Below are 19,929 nucleotides of genomic sequence, written 5' to 3'. Positions count from 1 at the left end.
TGCATTTTTCCATATTCTGTCAGATATTTATTGTAAAAGTTTTTCAGTTGCCAAGATAAAGCCATTAGAGTGTGAACACAGGCTGTTGCCCTGTTAACTCAGCCTTGCAAAAGACTGTCTCAAATAGTAGTAGCAAAAGGTATTCATTCTCCCCTTGCAGATTCCTTTCATCTCAGTGACAGATGAACTTCAGAGGCCTGACTAGGTCCATTTAAATACTACGGTTAAGTACAATTAATTTCATATAAAAAGGGATATGTAATGAAAAAAACTCTACATTACTGAAGAGTTCAGTTTTCACATCGATAAAACTGACAGTTTGGAAATACAAGCGCTAGTTCCTACATCAGTGTTGACTTGGTCAAGATACACAGCCTGTAAAAAACAGTCACAGAGGCATTGATACCTGGGAGACACTTGCTTAAAATGGAGTGAAGTCCTTGCTCGCCAACAAGCCGAAGAGGACAAGAGGCGCAGGAGGAAGGAGAGGCTGGTCTCCAGTTATGGTCAACAGCCTCCTCCTAAGCCTGAAAACATCTGCCCTCATTGTAATAGAGCTTGTGGTTCAAGGATTGGCCTTATTAGCCACCTGAGGACCCATAACTCGCATGGAAGATTATCATACTTGGTAACGAGTGATCACCCATCATCCTCCTCCAGCCGGTTTTTGGTTTTTAATCACAATGTATTAACTGGAACATTTAACAAGAAAATATTACATACAGTAAAATTAACTTGGCTATATTGAATGTAAGAACCTTGACTTTGCATAGGATACTGTCATTATATGCATTTCTAAGGTGCCTATATCTATTGTAGATGTGCCAAGAGAAAGTAATTAATCACACCCTAATACACATCTTAAAACTGCAACAGTTATGCCAGTGTACTTCCATCACATCTTCCAAACTGTTTTGATGTAGCCATATCCCACACCTCCTTTTTATACAGACTTGATTTTGGTGCTGACATATTGAATCAACCAGCAGAACGAAAAAAGGTAATTTATTGGAATACCATGTCTAATTTTACCTTTAAATCAAGATGCACAATATTGTTTTCATGCAGACAGCAGAGTCCTTCAAGTATTTGTCGAATAAGTCTGATAATATCATTTTCTTCAATTCTCTCATAAAAGTCAGGAACACACAAATTAAAGATTTCACCTCCGGCAGCACTGAAACAAGAAGATAAATATACATAAGCCACATTAGACGTACTACACTTAATCTTTTTGACATAAATGTCAAATTTAAGAAGAGTATTAGGGTACGTCTTCACTACCCGCCGTATCGGTGGGTAGCAATCGATTTATCCATCTAAAATCTGCAACTGTACAATGCCTGTGTGCTACCACCACCATGTAAAAAATGCTTATGTATAGTCCATGTATTTTTCTGGATTGCACACTATTTAAAAACCTGAGATTTTGTTAGATATAAAGTTTATTTAGGTTTTGGCAAACCAGATCCATGCTTTCCCTGAAGCAACTATACCACTTTGTTCTATGAAAATAAAACCAACCACTGGTATAGCATAAATGAAACAAGATGCAAACAAAGTTAAATAAATGTGATGCATGCAGTTTCTTGGTTACAGCATGCACTTTGTATCTGTGTCATTGTTTCCTTCTCCATGCATATACAGCTTGAAATTAGCACTGAATCTCTCCTCAGTTCCACTCTCTCTAATTTGAGATGAATGATGAATTTTAAAAATAAATAAATAAATACAAGATAGATTTGAGGATAAGCCTCTATAGCTGCCAGGTGCACTAAGTAAAATTAAGTAGCTCAAAAGAGAAAATTGAGGAATATACAGGCACTTTTTATCTGCTGTTTGCTTGTATTATTAAATATGAACTTAACAGATGTATATGAACGATACACATTGTAATATTTTAGATAATATTGACTTCTGGTAGCCTACTTCCTAGATTCAGACGATCTTGTAGCACCTAGAACAAAAAATTGAAGATTCACATCTCATAGGCTGCCAAAAACCTTGCTGCTAGGGGAAGAATTTGGCTCCACTTCCAAAACGAAAGGTCCAGGCACCCTGGAAAGAAGGATAGTGTATTAAACACTAAAATTGATGATTCCAAGCCAGGGTCTGGGGACAAGATGAGCTTCACCTTTCTGTTGACTCAAAAATATGAGGGAAGGCATATCAATACATGACTCTAGTCTAATATGAATGCTTCTGTCAAGAAGTCTGGACCCTGTTGCCACTGGAGCAGCAGAGAAGAGATGTGGTGTTGTCCCTGAAGGATAAAAGATCCACTCTGGATATCTCATTTTCTCAGTATGATATTCACGAATGAAGTTACAAACCACTTGTGCACCATTTGCAAAAGATGCCTTCTCTTTGGGTGCAAAGTGGAGGAACCTGCCAACAGATCTCCAACACAGACAAGACTAATGACCCTGCTGCAGGGTTGTTAAGGAAATGTTCAAATCCCTGTTACAGCACTCTAAAGATTGCCTAAGAATTGGCATCCCCTTCTTTCTCTATTTGGAATGGAGTGGGGAGAAGGCAGAAACAACAACTCAGTACACAGTCCCATGTAACCTCAATATTCAAGTCTTCTGAAGACTGCCAAGATCCTCCAAACTAAAAGCAAGGACCCTCAGGGTATTTCTACACTGTAATTAAACACTTGTGTCAGCTGACTTGGGCTCGCAGGGCTATAAAACTGCAGTGTAGACATCCAGACTTGGACTGGAGTCTGGGCACTAGGACCCTATGAGGGGGACAGGTCCCAGAGCCCAGAGCCCGGACTCCAATCTGAGCCCACACATTGCAGTTTTATAGCCTCACAGCCCAACTCAGATGTCACAGGCCAGCCATGGGTGTTTACAGTGTAAACAGGGTATAGGGCACACTCAGAGTATGTTTATACTGCAATTAATGTAAGCCTGGGGTAGAAGAATTCAAGTTAGCAGAACCTAGGGCTCAAGTGTCTATACTCAATTGTAATCCCAGGTTAGGAATTGTTGAAATCTGGGTCATAACCTGGGACTCTAGTTTCTACACTGCATTATGCAGGCCAAAGTCCAACCACCCATATCTACTCCTGGGGAGATTCTGCGGGATTATGTGCACGCAGAAATGCCCCTCCTCCCCCGCAGAATTCCTGTGCTTCCCTGCAGAAAACAGCAGGGAAGCAAAGGGAAGCTATGCGGGGAGGGCAGGTGGTGGTGGTAAGGGGGAAATGACCCCGAGGCGCAGTTTTTTGGGGGGATTGCCCCCCTAAGCATAGGCGAGGCATGAGGGGCACACAGGGTTACATGCCACCGCCCTCCCCCCATTTCTGCAAGTGCCGAGCTGCCCAGCTGAAGCAGGCTGTGTCTCCGCTGACTTTGCAACTGAATGCCACCTCTTGGATCCTAATGCCAGTTGTGCTCCCCTTCTGTGTTCTGGAAGCTTTCCTGTTTTCTGTGCAACAGTGAGTGCCTGTGGTGCAGCTGGGTAAGGGTGGGGGGAAATGAAGGAAGCGGGGTGAGGGGACGAGGCAGTGGGAAAGTATTTGGGTGGAATAGGGCAGAAGTAGAGGAATGTGAGAGTGAGGGGAGGGGGATGGAAAAGAAAAGGGGATAGTGGAATCATGGGGGGAAGTGGGAGCCTGGCATGCGGTGCCCACTTAACAGCAGATGGGATTCCCCTGTTAAGCGGGCCCATCAAACCCTCACCCTTACAAGCCTTACCCCTACACCTGGACCCCTCCGACGAGCCCCCGATACCCAGAACCCCACCACACTGAGCTCCAACCAGCTGCACATGGACCCCCCACCCCATCAAGCCTCACTCCCCCAGCACCAGACCCTCCCACTGAGCCCCTCCACACCCAGAAACCCCCCACCAAGCCTCATCTCCCCACACCCAGACCCCGCCTGGCTGAGCCCCAACCACTTTCACCAGGATCCCCGGCAGAAACCCCCCAACGAGCCCCTGTGCATCTAGATCTCCCACTAAGCCACCAGCACTCAGATTGCCCTACACAGAAAACTTTCACCCCCCACCTGGATTCCGCCTCACTTGGATCCTGCTGGGCTGAGCCTGCCCATCAACACCGGGTGTGCCTGGCGCAGAGGAGCAGGGCCCCAAGGTGTTTCTGGGGCAGGCCCAGCCCTTACATTGCGTCAGGGTCACGTGCAGACCCACTGCCAATTCCCTGTACCAGGGAAGTGGGGCATCAGGATGATCTCCCATCTCAATGCAGCCAGCAGCCTGTGCCCCTCACTGCCATGCTGGAGCCACATTAATTTACTGACCAATCAAATTTGCAGAATTTTACAATATTGTGCGCATAATTTTATTTTTTTGGCACAGAATTCCCTCAGGAGTACATATCTCAGACTATCTAGCTTCCCCCCCAAAATGTGTCCACTCTAGCTCTGTTTGTGGCACAGTGTGGGAAAACTTGATTGTCCAGACTCAGGTTTGGACCCTCCATTCTCATGGGATCCTGGGACTCTGGGTCCAAGCACTGGGTTAGCATAATGTGTGTGTAGACAGAAGGCTCAAACCTGAGTTTAAGCCCTGGGCTTACCCTATGTCTAATCTGACCAAACAGAAACTAGAAAAAACTTTTAAGAACAGTCTGCCATAAAACAGTAACTTTTTTGCTTTGCAGTTTGTCTGTTAAATAACTGTCAGAGTTAAATGAATGAATGGACATGTACTTAACAGGATACCATTTAGTTCTACGCTAAAGACTTCACAATTAAAAAGTGTAAGCAGCTCGTCACCTCAAAAAACGTAAGAAAATCAGGTAAGATCCTGACATTATTTAAAAAAATTGAACTAAAGGCTGCTGAACACTTCAATAAAACAGCCAGTTAAGATTAACTCTGCTTATCATGAGTACCTTGTTGCAGCTCATTAGTGATACAAGTAAAACAAACAGCTGTTGAGCTGAAATATAAGCATAAAGATAAAAAGCTAGGGAAAGCAGAAAGTCCAAAATTTGTCAGGACTTTGTCCCTACTTCCAGTTTAACTGATTAAGCTTCTTGAGCCATCAGGATGTGTTGGGAAACAAAGTCTGATAGAAAAGGCACTTGCCTTTGACATCCAGCAGCACAGTTTGATACAAATTTTAGAACCTACATTAAATGAGTTTGGCGGTCTTGACACACTCCACCTTGGAAAAACATTAAGAATCATTGAAGCTACTAAAAATAAACTTGATTTGCTCAAAGAAACTTAATCTAGTTGGAAGCATTTATTTCACACCCTGGACAGTATTTTTCCTATAAAAAGTGTGTGTGTTTTACACACAGCTAGCAAGAACTGATAATTTTGATATCTGAAATTTGTCATCGACATCCTCCACCATTTTCAGACATGGGTACCTAAAATAAATGGCATTATTTTCAGAGGTCGTGAGCAACCAGAGTAATTGTAATGGGAGTGGATGTTCAGCACCTCTGAGAGCCAAGCCACTAAACACCAATTGCAGTCAATAGGAACTGCAAGTGCCCAACACTTCTCAAAGTCAGGAACAAAGTATAAAGAGGGTTACTAGAAAAAAAACATGCATGGAGGATGCTAGTAAAATCAGATCTCTTACATGGGATCAGTGTACATTTTCTCTTGGTGGCCTGACATTCGAAAGACTGTTCTCCTAAGAAAATGATTATTAAAAAAAAAATTCTACTTGCACAAACACTAGTTGAATTTGAACTAATATGACTAAGCAGAAGATTTTACAAAACCTGATTACCAACAGAAATACCTGTTTTGTGTATTTTAAATTGACAGGGGTATTTTTAAACAAAAAACATTGCCTCTACAGTGTTTGCAACATGAGTGCATGAAAACTTGAAAATAATATTGATCAGAATCTGAGACAAAAGCGTAACTGACTAATTTTCAGCCAGGAACTGACAAAAAAAAGGATCTACTTCTCTTAGCTAGCTAGGATGTGGCCAAAACACAGCAAAATCTGATAAAAGCAAGCAGCATAGGAGATGGGGGGAGGATAAGTCATATTTAAAACTTTTGGTTTCAGAGGTCTGTTCTTTTTAATTATAGGTAAGTTTTGTGTCCGTCCCCCCCCCCCACCTCTGAATACAGGACATTTAACCTGAATATCTATATTCAGCAATAAGTGAACAGTCATTAAAAAGTTTCTTTAACATTAGGGTCTCTCCACAATTGTCTTAAAGATGTCTGTCTCAATGTAAACATTGAATGTTTCCCCATTAACTTGAAGAATTATGAAGAAAAATGCATCTATGCAAAAAAAAAAAAAAAGCCAGAATAAAAGTTGCAAAAGTAAAGGTCCCAACTCCAGTGTTATCTCAATCATTGTCTATTCTTGTTTTTCTTGGTGAAATATGTAACTAGCAATATATGTGTCCCAACATGTATACCATAAAACACAGAAGTTGCATAATGCAACCATGTTAATTCTGTCACTCAAGTCTTAATTTTTGCATTTCCTGAACGCAGTTTTAAGTGTGCATGTTCATTAATCTAATTATATTCATTTATTTTTGAACTTTAAGTATAGCACTAGTATATATATATATATTGTTCAATTTTTTGATTTATGTCACTATAGCATTAATTTTACTGTTTCTGCAATATTTATCTTGTATTAGTTATTCATAATTGATGATTAAAAATCATCATTTACAAAACAAAAGCATGTAAATTAACTGATGGTTTCAATACATCTTTTGACATGAATATAAATCATACATGGAAAATTCTAGGACACAAGGGAACATAAAAAGGCAATATTAACTACCCGTATAAACTCGTTCATTAGCCAGTTCATTTATAAGCCGGCCCCCCAAAATGGATAGGTAAAAATAGCAGAAACTGTATGATCCTTTCATAAGCCGACCCTATATTTCAGGGGTTGGAAAAGTTTGGTTGGTAACCCGCTGGCAGGTTGGGACATTTCGTATACTTGAAGTGTCTGCAGGTGGGAAGTGGCATGCCATTTCCTGCAGCTCCCATTGGCTGGGAACTCTGGCCACAGGGAGCTGAGGGGCTCCATGCCTGCAGACACTCCAGGTAAACAAAACGACAATGTGTTAGATATTCAATTCAATGATTACATAGAGTTTAAAATCATTAAATTTTGGTGTAGACCCATTTATAAGCCGTCCCCCACTCTTTGATGCATCACTTTTTTACCAAAAACATTCGGCTTATGAACGAGTATGTACAGTACACTGTATGTACACTCATATGTTGTTCTCCTGATTATTTTCGGTCAACTGATACAAACAATGAATGTTAACAAATCTATTATAAATAGTGAAGTTGATGTAATGCTACTTACTATTCCAACACTAAGATGATTTCATTGTTCATTTCATAGACTTCATGGAGATTAACTACACGAGGATTAGACTTTGTTAATTCAAGCACAGCAATTTCATGTAAAATTTCTGCTTTGCAGTCCTGTCCTCTTCTCCTCTTCTTTAGAAATTTAGCTGCATATTCTTGGCCTGTGGATTTAGCTATACATTTTCTAACCACAGCACATCTTCCTCTGCAAAGAGAATGGAAAAGATTAAGATTTCTTTAGTGAAAATTATGACGATTACACTGAAGCTTAGATATGGGTACTTCACAAATACTTAAGATAAATAGTTGTTTGCAGTGTTGTTGTAGCTGTGTTGGTCCCGGGATACAAGAGCAACAAGGTAGGTGAGCTAATGTATTATTGAGCCAACTTCTGCTGGTGAAAGAGAAGTTATCAAGCTCCAAAGACCACTTTTTTGGGTCCTGAAGATAAATAAGTTAATATTTTTCCAGTACATTAGTCTCCAAAGAGAATTACGTGTTCAAAAACAAGTAGTTAGGCAGCACTTATATAGCATGGTTTCACTGTGAGCTACAAAACCAAATGGCAAGTTCTTTCAGGCATCTAGGAAACTATAACTGTATTTCTTCAATGTTTATGGATTAAAACATTCTCAGACATGAATCCATGGTAATACAATATTTAACCAAAAATGAAAAATGAAGGTTCATATGCAATCAGGTTGCAGTAATGAACTAAAATTAGTCATTTTTCTACATAAGCAACTGTTACGACAGAGATGTTATGCAATCGTGAACAAAAAGGGAGATAGTCCACAAAAGAATCTCTTCCACAGGTTGGACCACCTCTCAATAGTTCGAGTATCCTGGCTAGTGTACTGTTGATTTATTGAAAGAAACACTATCATTTCAGCAAATATCGGATGTACTAATATTATAGTAAGATTAGAAATCACTTCCATCTATTAAGGGGCTTACAATGTCCAGTTCAAGTTAGCTAAAAAAAATTAAATGTGCACATAAACACATTTTGCATATGTAGGGCATTTGATGCCAAGATCTCAAAGTGCTGCACACACATTTAAGATTCACTCCTACTCCTCTGGCACAGCTTAATAGTTATAAAAGTTTCTCTATTTGTCATGTTTATTTTAAGACAATTTATTTCTAATTTAGGATTAAGTAATTTGTGGGAATTACAGATAGCCTCCATTTAATTATATTAAGGTTTCACTAAAAGTGCGCCTTATTGGGAAGAAGCTCCCAAGAAGTGTATGAGATTTTCAAGGCCCATAAATTCCCTCCATACACAATTCTCAAGATTGCAAACAAAAGCTTCAGCTTTTGTGCATTTTTATAAAAATCAATTCTTACGTGTTTTGTTTGTCTATTTTAAAAACAAACTGGAAAGCTGAGTTACAATATGAACTTTTAGATGGTTAAACTCTGGCATGGACAAGCAAGAGACTTGCCCAGGTTTGTGCAGCAAGTCAATGATAAAACCAGAAATACAATCCAGTAATCTTGTCACTCAGTCCTGCTTTTTAGCTGCTAGACATCATTCTTCTTCTTGAATATAGTACAAAGACAAAGCGTTCTGTTCCATTTCCTTGACAACTGTTAAGTATAGAAGCAAAAATATGTTTTGGTAAAGACAAGTTTTTAGAAGAAAGCCACATACTGTTTCTAAAAACCAAGCTGACCTTTTAGAAAATTAGAAAAAAAAAAATGTACTTCCTAAGCCAAGTTATAAACTCCTGAAAAAGCAAGGTTTATGATCACAAGGACATTTCCTACAGTGCCTAGTTCCACAATTTAATTATGAAGTATTTTCAGACTTAGACAAAAAAATTGCATGGACTTTTAAGAACTGAGACATAATGAAATAAAATTAAAAATTTCAAATGGTGTAAATATGAAGAACTTTCTAAAGTTTTATATACAAAGATCAGCACACTGTATATTTTCAGAGTTCATATACATCACTGAGTGTGCAGATGATGCCTTTCCACATGTATGTAAATTCTATCACCTATTCACACAAAAGATAATATTTGAAAAGGTCATGTGCAAAACTGGATTCTGGGTTGAGGCCCCTGTTGAAGTCTGAATCAAACTCACTACCAAAAATATACCCATGCTGCTTATCAAAAACAGTTTTCATTTGCAGGTAATATTAAATACACCTTCCAATTAGTATAAAATCTGATGAATTAAGAAATGGGGTAAAATTCCACAAGTTTCTAGTATTTATTGTTAAAAATATTGACTAAATACTCCCTCACTATTTTGCAACAGACCAGATAGTGAAATAATTAAGAACAAAATGTTGCTTTAAAAAAACCCAAAACCACATTCAAAGGGCAGAAACAGATAGGGGTGCATATCGTGTAAAAGTCAACAATTAGTTAAAAGGTGTTCTTAACCTGAGATGCACACCCTCTCATGCCAGATAATTTGAAATGGCTAACTGCATTCCCAGCTGTGAAAATGCTTTGCAATAATCTGTTGTTTAACAGGAATCAGTTGAATTCTATAACAAATAATAAAATTTGAAGATAAATATATTTTGGTGGATATTTGTCTTGCCCTACCAACCACAACTTAAATATTTAAAAAAAAAAAGAGGAACCATTTAAGTTTCATGTAAACAGTCAGAGCTTTCCTGCTAATTTCCTGAACATCTTCCTTCCACTTAGTGAACACTAGTTTTGAAAAGTCACTAACAGTATCTCATGAAGAGATGATACATGAATTATTACTAATAAAGGTTATTGCTTTTTATTTGCAATGCACCACAAATTTAAACTTGTGCTAATTAAGAAAAAAACCTGTAAGATGAGTTAAGACTGAAACAATAAAAACATAAGAATGGCCATACTGGGTCATTTATCCACATTAAATTTCATTTGCCATTTTATTGCCCAATCACTTAGTTTTGTGAGATCTTTTTGAAGTCCTTCACAGTCTGCTCTGGTCTTAACTATCTTGAATAAATAAATATATCAGTAAGTTCAAGGAAAGATACTTTTTGATAAAAAAATCTGTAGAAAGGCAGGAAATTCATTATATTTTAACAATGAAATACAAAAATGAATAGTTAAGATAATCCCTGGTAAACCACCACCATGCACACAGGGCACGCAGAAATACATTTAATGAAGTTTCATAAGATCTACATCAGGTGTCTCAAATACACGGCACGCAGAGTTATTTCCTGCAGCCCGCCATAGATGCTGACTCCACTGGCAGCCAAGCACCCCTCCTCCTTCTGCCCCCCCCCCGCAGCACGCCACGTCCCCGCTCCTCCGCCTACTTCCCAGTGCTTCCCTCCGCCAAACAGCCATTTGGCAGCGCTTAAGGGGAGGAGCAGGGACGCAGCACGCTCAGGGAAGGAGGCGGAGAAGAGGCAGGGCCGGGATTTGGGGAAGGGGGTGGAATAGGGGCAGAGAGGAGGCGGAAACCTTGGGGAAAGGGTTGGAAGGGAAGACGCTGTTAGCTGGATCAGCAAAACATAACCCACCTCTGGCCCTGCTGCTGCCAGCTCCCCACCACGTGTTCTGGGGAGGAGGGCAGGCAGGCAGGCTCTCGGAGCTGCTATTTAAGGCAGTGTTTACAGTCACTCTCGTTCTGGGGGTGGGGAGGTCTGCTGCGCGCATTTCAATGAGCCGTTCCCACAGTTCTCTGAAGTTTACCCAAGTCAAACTGCCCAAGCTTGACAGACAGCCTTGCTGCTCCTCGCACCCAACCAAGCCATTGAGCCTGCTCTTCCTGCATCCCCAATCCTCCCCTCCAGCTATACCCCGACTCACACCAACCCTCAGCCAGCCCCTTCGCCACTCTTCAAATCTCCAAACACACCCACCACTGAAATCAGTCTCCATTGATCCCATGTGCAGTGTGAAACGCTGGGGAAGAAGGGAGCCGGGAAAGCAGCAACAGCCAGTCACTGGAAAAAGCCCTTTTCCTTTAACACTGGGAGGGAGGGAAAGGGAAGGTGAATCAAAGAGAAATATTTGATTATTTGGGGGAGAGGGGAAGAGAACAGGAATCTTGCATCTTCCAGCTTACAAAAGCCAAGCCTGTTCCCCGCCCCTCTCACCCTCAACAATGCCTGGGTGGGAAAGAAATCCCCAATCCTCCTACGGGACGCGGACACTTCAACACAGGTGCTGACCGCTGAGTAAATTCGCTCAATAGAGGCCTACAACTCCCAGCATGCTCTACTCCACCTTCTACCAAGCTGCTGCCTTAGAGATGGAGCAAGGCATGCTGCGAGTAGTTGGGAACAACGTTTGTTAAAAGTGTTAACGTAGTTTGTATGAATAGTTACTTTAAAAAGTTCCTGTCATTACAGCAATGTTGATAGACTGTTAGTATAGAAGATCATCATCAGTGTTACTGACCACATAAGGAATAGTTACAGGTGTTTATATTTTATTAAAACCCCTCTCTGCATTACAGTTTTTAAAAAGTTAATACATTGACTTTTAATAGCATACTATATTACCCTTCATTTTTGACTATACTTTTGTATGGTTGTTTGAAAAGGTTTCAGTGATGTGGCCCTCGGGCCAATGTACTAATCCTCATGTGGCCCTCATGGTGATTTGAGTTTGAGGTCCCTGATCTACATCAATGTACTCTGTCCCATTTGACATGTGAGATTGAAACGTTTTGCTAAAGACTTCCTGCTGAATATGCCATTTCTTCACTGTCCCCCCGTTAACACCTTTGTCACGTGCAATGAATAGTGCAGCCTTCTCCATCTCTGATCTCCCCACTCCAATCTGCCTAAAACATGACTACTGGGATCACACTCTCTCTGCTCCAAGCACATCACCCCATCCTTAGAATCCCTTCATTGGCTATGTGGCCCTTATCATAACAAATTCAAGCACTTCCTCACCTACAAAACCATACATTCTACATCTTCATTTTTATTTCCAGATATTTCCCATTCTTCTCTCCAAACTCCTCCTTTTGTGTCCTTCCTACACTTGGCTTTGTGCCTCCTACCATGCTGCTCCCAACCCCCAAAGCAGACCAGGCTGTCTTTCTTCAGGCAATCTATACACCAGCGCTTCCCCCAAGTGTGGGCAAAGACTAGCAGGGGGAGGATGGAGAAAGGGGGCAAACAGGTCTCTTGCTTTGTTCTCCAGATTTTCAGCTTGCATTTAGAACAGCAAGTCTCTAGATAATGGGATTACAAAAAAAAACTTTGAAAATATGATCAGAGTAACCAGTGAGCTATGGTTGTCTGAGATTCCAGTATTTCACTAATACACAGAATGTATGAAAGGAGAAGTAGTATCGTACAATGAAGAGCTGGACAGTCTACTTCAAGTGATTGTCCATTTTGGGTAGCCCTTTAACACCACGAAATGGTAGACTGAAGGTGGGACTTAGCTTTCAAAGGTTTAGGAAATGTTCCTTCCACCCTTCCTTATAATTACTCCTCACACTATCCATTTTTTGAAAATTTTCCATGTCTTATTTAGATTATAACCTCTTCAGCATCTTTCTGAAGCATGTGTATGTAAGAAAAAAATCATGCTCCCTGATACACATGTAGAGGAGATCCTGTGTACACAAATCTACACACACGCGTGTGGAATGGGCTGGCAAGCCATCTATATGTCATCTTCCCTAGATACCACATAGACCTTTCCATTTGTCTGGGGATATAGAACAGAGGAAGAAATGCATTTCATTTCCTCCACATGCTCCACCTTCTGGAGTCTACTAGAAAAGATAACACAAGCTGGGGTTATATTACTCTTTCAACAAATACCACACTGCAGCTGGGATTTCTTTTCCATGTGAAGTTACATCCCTTTCCCCCCCAAACCCATCACATAATAGAATGTTCTTACCTTCCTAGTTCTTTAGGTTCAAGCATGTAAAAATCGTAAAAATTATCCATCTTGATTTGTGTCTGAAGAGATGTGGACAAGCCTAGAAGGCTTTTGCTCTCCAACTTTCTCCTGGACATAATTAACACAAGGTCTTCTCTCCTCTGCTGGTTATCTATTTTCACCTGTCAAAGCAATATATGTATTTAAACATGACCAATACTACAAAAATCCCACTGCTACACAGCAGGAAAAGTCATCTCATAAGGCTATGTCATCAAAAATAGCTGTTTTAGCACCTTTGGTTTTTCACATCTCTTAAAAAGAATGTTTTAACCAATAAGAATAGAGACCACTTATGAACTGAAGTCAATGGATAACAGGCTGAGCTATGGCCATATAAAAACTGTTTGTGACACATTTGTTAATACAACATCTAAAAGGGCCTCCCTGTTCTTACCATGTCTATCAAAATTGCAAAGAACATAGGAGACCAGAGGAATATTTTGTATAAGAATTTCATAAAAATAAGTTCTCATTGTTGAGAGTTGTATATTAAAGGATTACCACACAACATTAAACCAGTGAATAAATCAGCACACCTTTCCCAGGCTTATGAGTTCTATGTTCTATGTTCTTATAATTAGGTGAGGTTATTTAGAACCTACTCACGTGCATGTAGCATCTCAGCTCTGTTACCTGGGTAATATGCTGCTACACAAGTTTATTAAGATACACTCTCCAACATTATCTCCATTAGCTGCCTATAAAACAGCAGATTATAACGCAGTACTGCACTTTTCATAGCCTGTGTTTATGTAGGCCATAGCTACATTCAAAGTCATCTTTTTGGTCCTTGTCCTGCACTTCCATACTATGTGCCTTAGAAACCTCACCATCGTGGTACCTCTCAGTCACGTCAATACTCAGTAGGGAATTTCTTATTAAAATTCCTCGGATTAAGAAGGGTGATACCATGGTTTGGAAGGTTGGAACCAAGAGTCTTCATGCTACTCTGGAGTATCTCTGATCCATTTCCTTGAAGGGGAAAGGCCAGGAAAGCTATCAGGCTGATTGTGGCTCAATTCCAGATCAAAGCATAGACTGAGAGGGCTTCCAATGGTGAGAACAATGGCTTGATTAAGCAAACAGCTCAAAGGGTGAGACATTTCCTGGAAAACCAATAGGTGTTCAGGAGGAAGTTCAAACTTCTCTGGTGAGATTTATGTTGCTAGGAAAATGGGTTTATCCACATAAATGGAAAAATGTTCTTTCCTGCAAAAGGAAAAGAAAAAACCAGCTGCGACCCGCAGCTTTCCTTAAAAACACAAACACAAACAGCCCATATCCAGTGCAGCATGAGGGGCAGATTAAAATGAGGATGTTCCAGTGGCTTGATGCAATGAACCTGAGCCATCACAGTAACTATGTTTCCAGTAAGAATCAATGGCTCCAAAGCAGCAGCAAGCAACTTAAAATGAGATTTCAGGCATTGAACTGATGGCCTTGAATCTGGGGCAGGGTATGGTTCCATAATATGGCCCTGGCACTCAATGTCACCCTTTGCTGTAGCTCTGATTTCTGCATAGGATTGCTTTTGCACTTCAATATGCACATCCAGAAGTGCTGGAACATTAAGGCTATGCTCTCAAGGACTGGCTCTTTCATCTGACACATGTGAGGCCAAGCTTTTATGCTCTGCCACAGCCAACCTCCACCAATTCACAGTGACCAGCACCTTAGACTCCTTGGCTTGGGGCAAATCTAACTGTCCTGGAACCTTGCCAGACTTTTTAACCTGGGGGTCAGAGCTGAGTCTGGTCTTCCAGCACTTACAGAGACCTGCATTTCAGACCTGGAAGGTTTAACCAGTGATGGTTCCTACGACAGCATAGGTTGGAAGAGATTCTGATGCTCCTTTCTGGTCCCAGAGTCAAAAGTGTTGCATATGAAACAACAAGAAACTAGATGACCTTCCTCCACATCAATACAAGCAGGCAAGATGATGCATATGTGCATCCAAAGCAGAAAGAAACAGCAAGACAAAATGCACATCTCAAACTCTGGTTTCTCTGTCTCCAGTTCCAATGTATCAGAACCAAGTACTCATGCCAGGGCACTAATAGCCTTAGACAAAAAAAATAAAAAACACAACAAGAAACACAGAGACCTAGCTAAGTAAAACCTAGCTAAACTAAGGCAGATGTATCACTGGGAACACTCCATTCTGACAAACCTGAGTCCATGAACCTGGTAAGCTTTCTGGTCTCTTTGCCTCTGCAGTTGGAAGAGACTGAGGCAGCCAGCGCTCAACCCCATTCCCTTTTTTATAGCCCATCCTTCAAACTGCCCTTCCTAAATTTTAAAGACTGAAACATCCAGCCTATTTCAGGGGAAAATATGTTCTAAACCATGTGAAGCAGTATAAATGCATGCAATAAGAGTCTTTGACATAATTTGAGGAGTCATTGCAAACCAGTTTCTATGCTACTCTGAATATCTTAATGTTTGGTTTTTAACATCCGAAACAAAAATTTAAGTTGAACATGTAAATGCTGATACTGCAATCAAGTCTGCACAGGCTGACCCGTGCACCTGAGGAGACTACCAAGGAAGGCAAAAAGGATCCGGCACATGGATCCAATTGCAGTACTCGGGCCTCACTTTAAATTTAGATGTCTTTATATAGACATCAAGGTTATTGAAATGAGGGCATTTGAGATATTCAGGCTGCACTAATAGAATAAGTCTCTCAATTACTCACTGCTTGTTGAAGGATACACAGTTATGCCAAAGCCATAGAACAGCAAGTAGCGATCTTTCATACAGTATGGTAAGCGTGATGCAAGATCTGAACAGGGTTACTTAAGGACAATAGCAAACAAACAAAAAAACCAAATAAAGTTAAAACATGTTTTTGAACAGTTAAAAATGTAAATCAATAGAAATGTCTAAGACTATTTTTGAAAGTTCAACAGTATCTAGTGGAGTCTCGAAGGGGTCTGCCTCGAGTCCAGTACCATTCGATATTTTCATTATGACTCAGATAATGGAGTGGAGAGTATGCTTCAAAAAAACCTGTGGCTGGGAGGAGTTGCAAGCACTTTGATTAAAAGGATTAGAAATCAAAATGACCTTGACAAACTGGAGAATTATTCTGCAATCTACAGGATGAAATTCAATGCAGATATGTGCAAAGTGCTACACTTAGAAAGGAAAAAAAAAAAATCAAATGCATCACTACAAAATGGGGATTAACTGACTAGGTGGTAGTATTGCTAAAAGCAATTGGGGGTAATAATGGCTCACAAATTGAATGTGAGCCAATAATGATGCAGCTGCAAAATAATAATAAAAAACCTAACATCCTGGGGCATATTAACTGGAATGTCATGTGTAAGACATGGGAGGTAATAGTCCTGCTCTGTTCGGTACTGTAGAGGCCTCAGCTTGAATACTGTGTCTTGTTATAGGCAACACACTTTAAGAAACATGTGAACAGACTGGCGAGAGTCCAGAGGAGAACAACGAGGAAAGGTTAAAAAAACTGGGAATGTTTTAGTCTTGATAAGAGACTGAGCGGGTACCTGCCAGTCTTAAAGCGTGTTAAGGGCGGTTATAAAAAGGACAGTTTTCAGCTGTTCTCAATGTCCACTAAAGGTAATACAAAAAGCAATGGGCTTAATCTACAGTGAGGAAGATTTAGGTTACATATGAGGAAAATTTTTCTAACTATCAGGATAGCTTAGTACTGGAATAGGTTACTAAATGAGATTGTGGAATCCCCATCATTGGGAGTTTTTAAGAACATATGACACAAACACTTATCAGGGATGATCTAGCACATTTGGTCCTGCTTCAGTGAGGAGGGCTGGACTAGAAAACCTCTTTAGGTCCCTTCCAGCCTTACATTTCTATGAATAGATGATTAAACAACTTCAGTGTCAGCAGTTTATCTTCCAATTTGGGGGTGGAGGAGGGAAACAACAAAAGAAATATCGTATCTTCATCTCCTTCAAACCAGTTATCGTTCATATCGAACACATTCACATCAATAGTGTGAAATCACCAGTTCTCTGAATTTATACATTCAGAATGGAACTACTTTGACTCGTATTTATTGGCTATGAGAAATAACACTCATTAAATCTAGCTTGAGGATTCTTCAAAGAAGTCTGTGTCATGGTTTAAAAGTTTTGTCAAGTTTTTTAATTAAAATATAAAGGGAACACAATTTAGGCCAAACACAACATATTAAAAGACAACTTCAAAAGTGTTATGTTATAAACAAGTCTTTATTTATCCATTTTAGTAATAGCAACTTAGATTATGAAAGTGAAATAATGTTGAAAATCCAATTTGTCACTACTTATACTGGCTTTAAACTTTAATAGCCCAAATGGAACAAACTGTAGTTTCACTTTGAGGTTCTTAGTACTGCATTGTTTTGGTTTCAAACTTGCAGTGTGAGTTTTTTCACTAGAATTTTAGAAATTGTAGAGACATATCTACAGTTTTGTAAATATATTTAGGATTAAACACTTTTTAAAAGTTAAATTGTGCCAACTTTGGCATTCCTTTTACATTATGACCAGATAACAAATGCAGCTTTTACAAAAATAGTAGTTACTTGAGAATATGAAGGGGGGAAAAAGCACACCACTGTTCATGTAAGAATATTGTCTTATGCTCTGCTACTGAAGAGCCAGTGGGGAAACAAACTAAATTTAAAAAGTAAGCCACAGAATAATGCCAAATATCATCACATGATATTGGTACAAGAAAACAGAGATGCCACATGATGACCCAAATCTGCACATGTAGGACTGTGAAATCACAAAAGTCATAGAAGTGTAGGACCTCAATAGGTCACCTAGTCCAGTCCCCTGCACTCAAGGCAGGACAAATATGCAATGTGTTCACAGGATCAGGCACAGTTTTTTCAACTCCAATGGAAACAAGGGCAGTTAAGTAAAGAAAATTTAAAATTTATATAAATTTAATGTCTTCAAAAAGAAAAATTAAGAGTAACAAAACATTTTTAAACATAAAGGTTCAAGCATTTCATTTTTTTGCTAGTGTTAGACATATTTCAAGCATGAGTTGAGGGAGTAGGTAAAAAACCTGAGAAAATACAACAAAATGTTATTTATCCAACTAAAACTAATGAAAGATGTTAAAAAAAAAAAAAAGAAAGCTCTATTCGGAGCTGGGAAGCTGCAGTTTCAGCATTTGTGAACTACATCAGGACAGCATATGAAATGGTATGTCTAGAATTAGAAGAGTGTCTGAGTGCATTCTCAAGGGAGTAAGAAGTATGACCCACAACGTCCATAGCCTTAAAATGATGTCCAGAACTCTCACAGGCAAGGGCTTCTCTTGCTGCTGTGGAGTACTGTAGGGAATTATGGTTACAAAAAGCTTCCCAGATGGTAAAGTCATTAACCCTGCCTCACACCAAGCCCCATCCTCTGCTAAGTTTTGTTTTACCCTTTATTTTAGGCCCGCGTTGCCCACTTCACGTGCCAGTAACAGCTAAAAACACAGGAGTAATTCCTGGGTGGAAAGGACGGAACTAAGTAGAAAGGCCCGGACTCCTCCACTGTTCGCAACGTCTCTTCAATACTGAGCATAACAGCGCTTAACCCCAACCCGCCCCTCTTCCCACCTCGGTCTCAACTCGCCAGCGGCGCAGCACTCACTAGTCTTGACAAGGGCCTACCAGGAGCGGCACCTAAGGCGTTTCAGAGACCGGCGCTCGGCCCGAGAGGTTCTTCCTCCGGGCCGCCTCTCCGAGCGCTACGGCTGAGCCCCGCGGGCCCGGGGCGCGCTGCTGGGAGGGCGAGGGGCGAGTCGCCCGCAGGTGGGCACTGAGGGAGCAGCGTGCGTGGGAGAACGGCCCGCCCGGCTGCCCTCGGCTAGGGAGCCCCCTGGCAGTCACCGAGCCTGCGGCGAGCGTTGTGCCGCCGGTTCCTCGGGCGGGTGCCACCCCCCGGCAGGGTGACAGGGCTGGGCGCCACTCGCCCCAGGCTTAGCGACGCTCCGGCTGCTCCCGCCCCGACCCTACGCCGCGGGGGCTCCCCCAGCCGCAGAAGGAGGAAGGGGCCACCCGCGTCGGTGGCTCTCGGGGAGAGACCCCGGCCGGGGGCAGCATGGAGGCGCCCCCCGTCTCGGAGTGTCCCATCCGCGCAGTGGCCAGAGTCTCCCGGGCACTTACCGCGAAGCGCCCCGCTCCTCACGCGCCCCCACAAACGGACGGCGCCGCCCTCGCGCTCGGCACGGCCCGGCGCCCCAACCGCAGCCCGCACAGTTGGCGTTTGAAAAGCGCAACCCGGCGGCTACAGCTGCAACGGCGCCGGCCCTACAGCCCCGCCTCTCCCGCTAGCATAGAGCCAATCCGCGCCGGCTGTGGGCGGGGCCTTCCCTCAGTGATTGGCAGGAACTCCCTCGCATGGGGAAGGGCCATGGGAGCCCCTCACTTTCGAAGGCATGCGATGGGAAGCCCTAGGGGCGAGGGAGTGGGACAGAGGGATGATGGGGAAATGGAGGCACGCGAGAGGGATCAGAGCACATGGGGCCAAAGGGCCAGGCAGCCCCGGCAGTGCAAGAGTTTAGTATCAGCTCTGCCCCACTGGCTGGGAGTTACTGGCCCCAGGGAGGAAGCTGACCCAGTGCTCGCCAGAGGCAGAGGTGATGCTGCCGATGGTATGACAGCATTCTTTGCTAGTACACAGGACCATGGTGTAACTCGGGCTGAGTGGGAGGAAAGGCAAGGCTTGGACTGG

The 19,929-nt window shown here is 41.6% G+C and overlaps 1 protein-coding gene across 1 annotated transcript in view; it reads right to left on the bottom strand.

Moving 5' to 3' along the window:
- Nucleotides 1-19,471, bottom strand: part of STK17B (serine/threonine kinase 17b) — a 40,957-nt gene extending 21,486 nt beyond the window's left edge. Inside the window, exons 1-4 of the mRNA XM_054044663.1 lie at nucleotides 19,362-19,471; nucleotides 13,166-13,329; nucleotides 7,303-7,515; nucleotides 1,033-1,177 (exon numbers count right to left, since the gene is read on the bottom strand). Of these exons, the coding sequence (XP_053900638.1) occupies nucleotides 1,033-1,177; nucleotides 7,303-7,515; nucleotides 13,166-13,284 (477 nt within the window). The 5' untranslated portion in view covers nucleotides 13,285-13,329; nucleotides 19,362-19,471. The remainder of the gene's footprint in view (nucleotides 1-1,032; nucleotides 1,178-7,302; nucleotides 7,516-13,165; nucleotides 13,330-19,361) is intronic.
- Nucleotides 19,472-19,929: the final 458 nt, after the last annotated feature.

This window comes from Malaclemys terrapin, chromosome 11 (genome assembly GCF_027887155.1).
Source record: "Malaclemys terrapin pileata isolate rMalTer1 chromosome 11, rMalTer1.hap1, whole genome shotgun sequence".
In the NCBI taxonomy this organism is placed as follows: Eukaryota; Metazoa; Chordata; order Testudines; family Emydidae; genus Malaclemys; species Malaclemys terrapin.
This window is presented reverse-complemented; position numbering and strand designations above follow the sequence as displayed.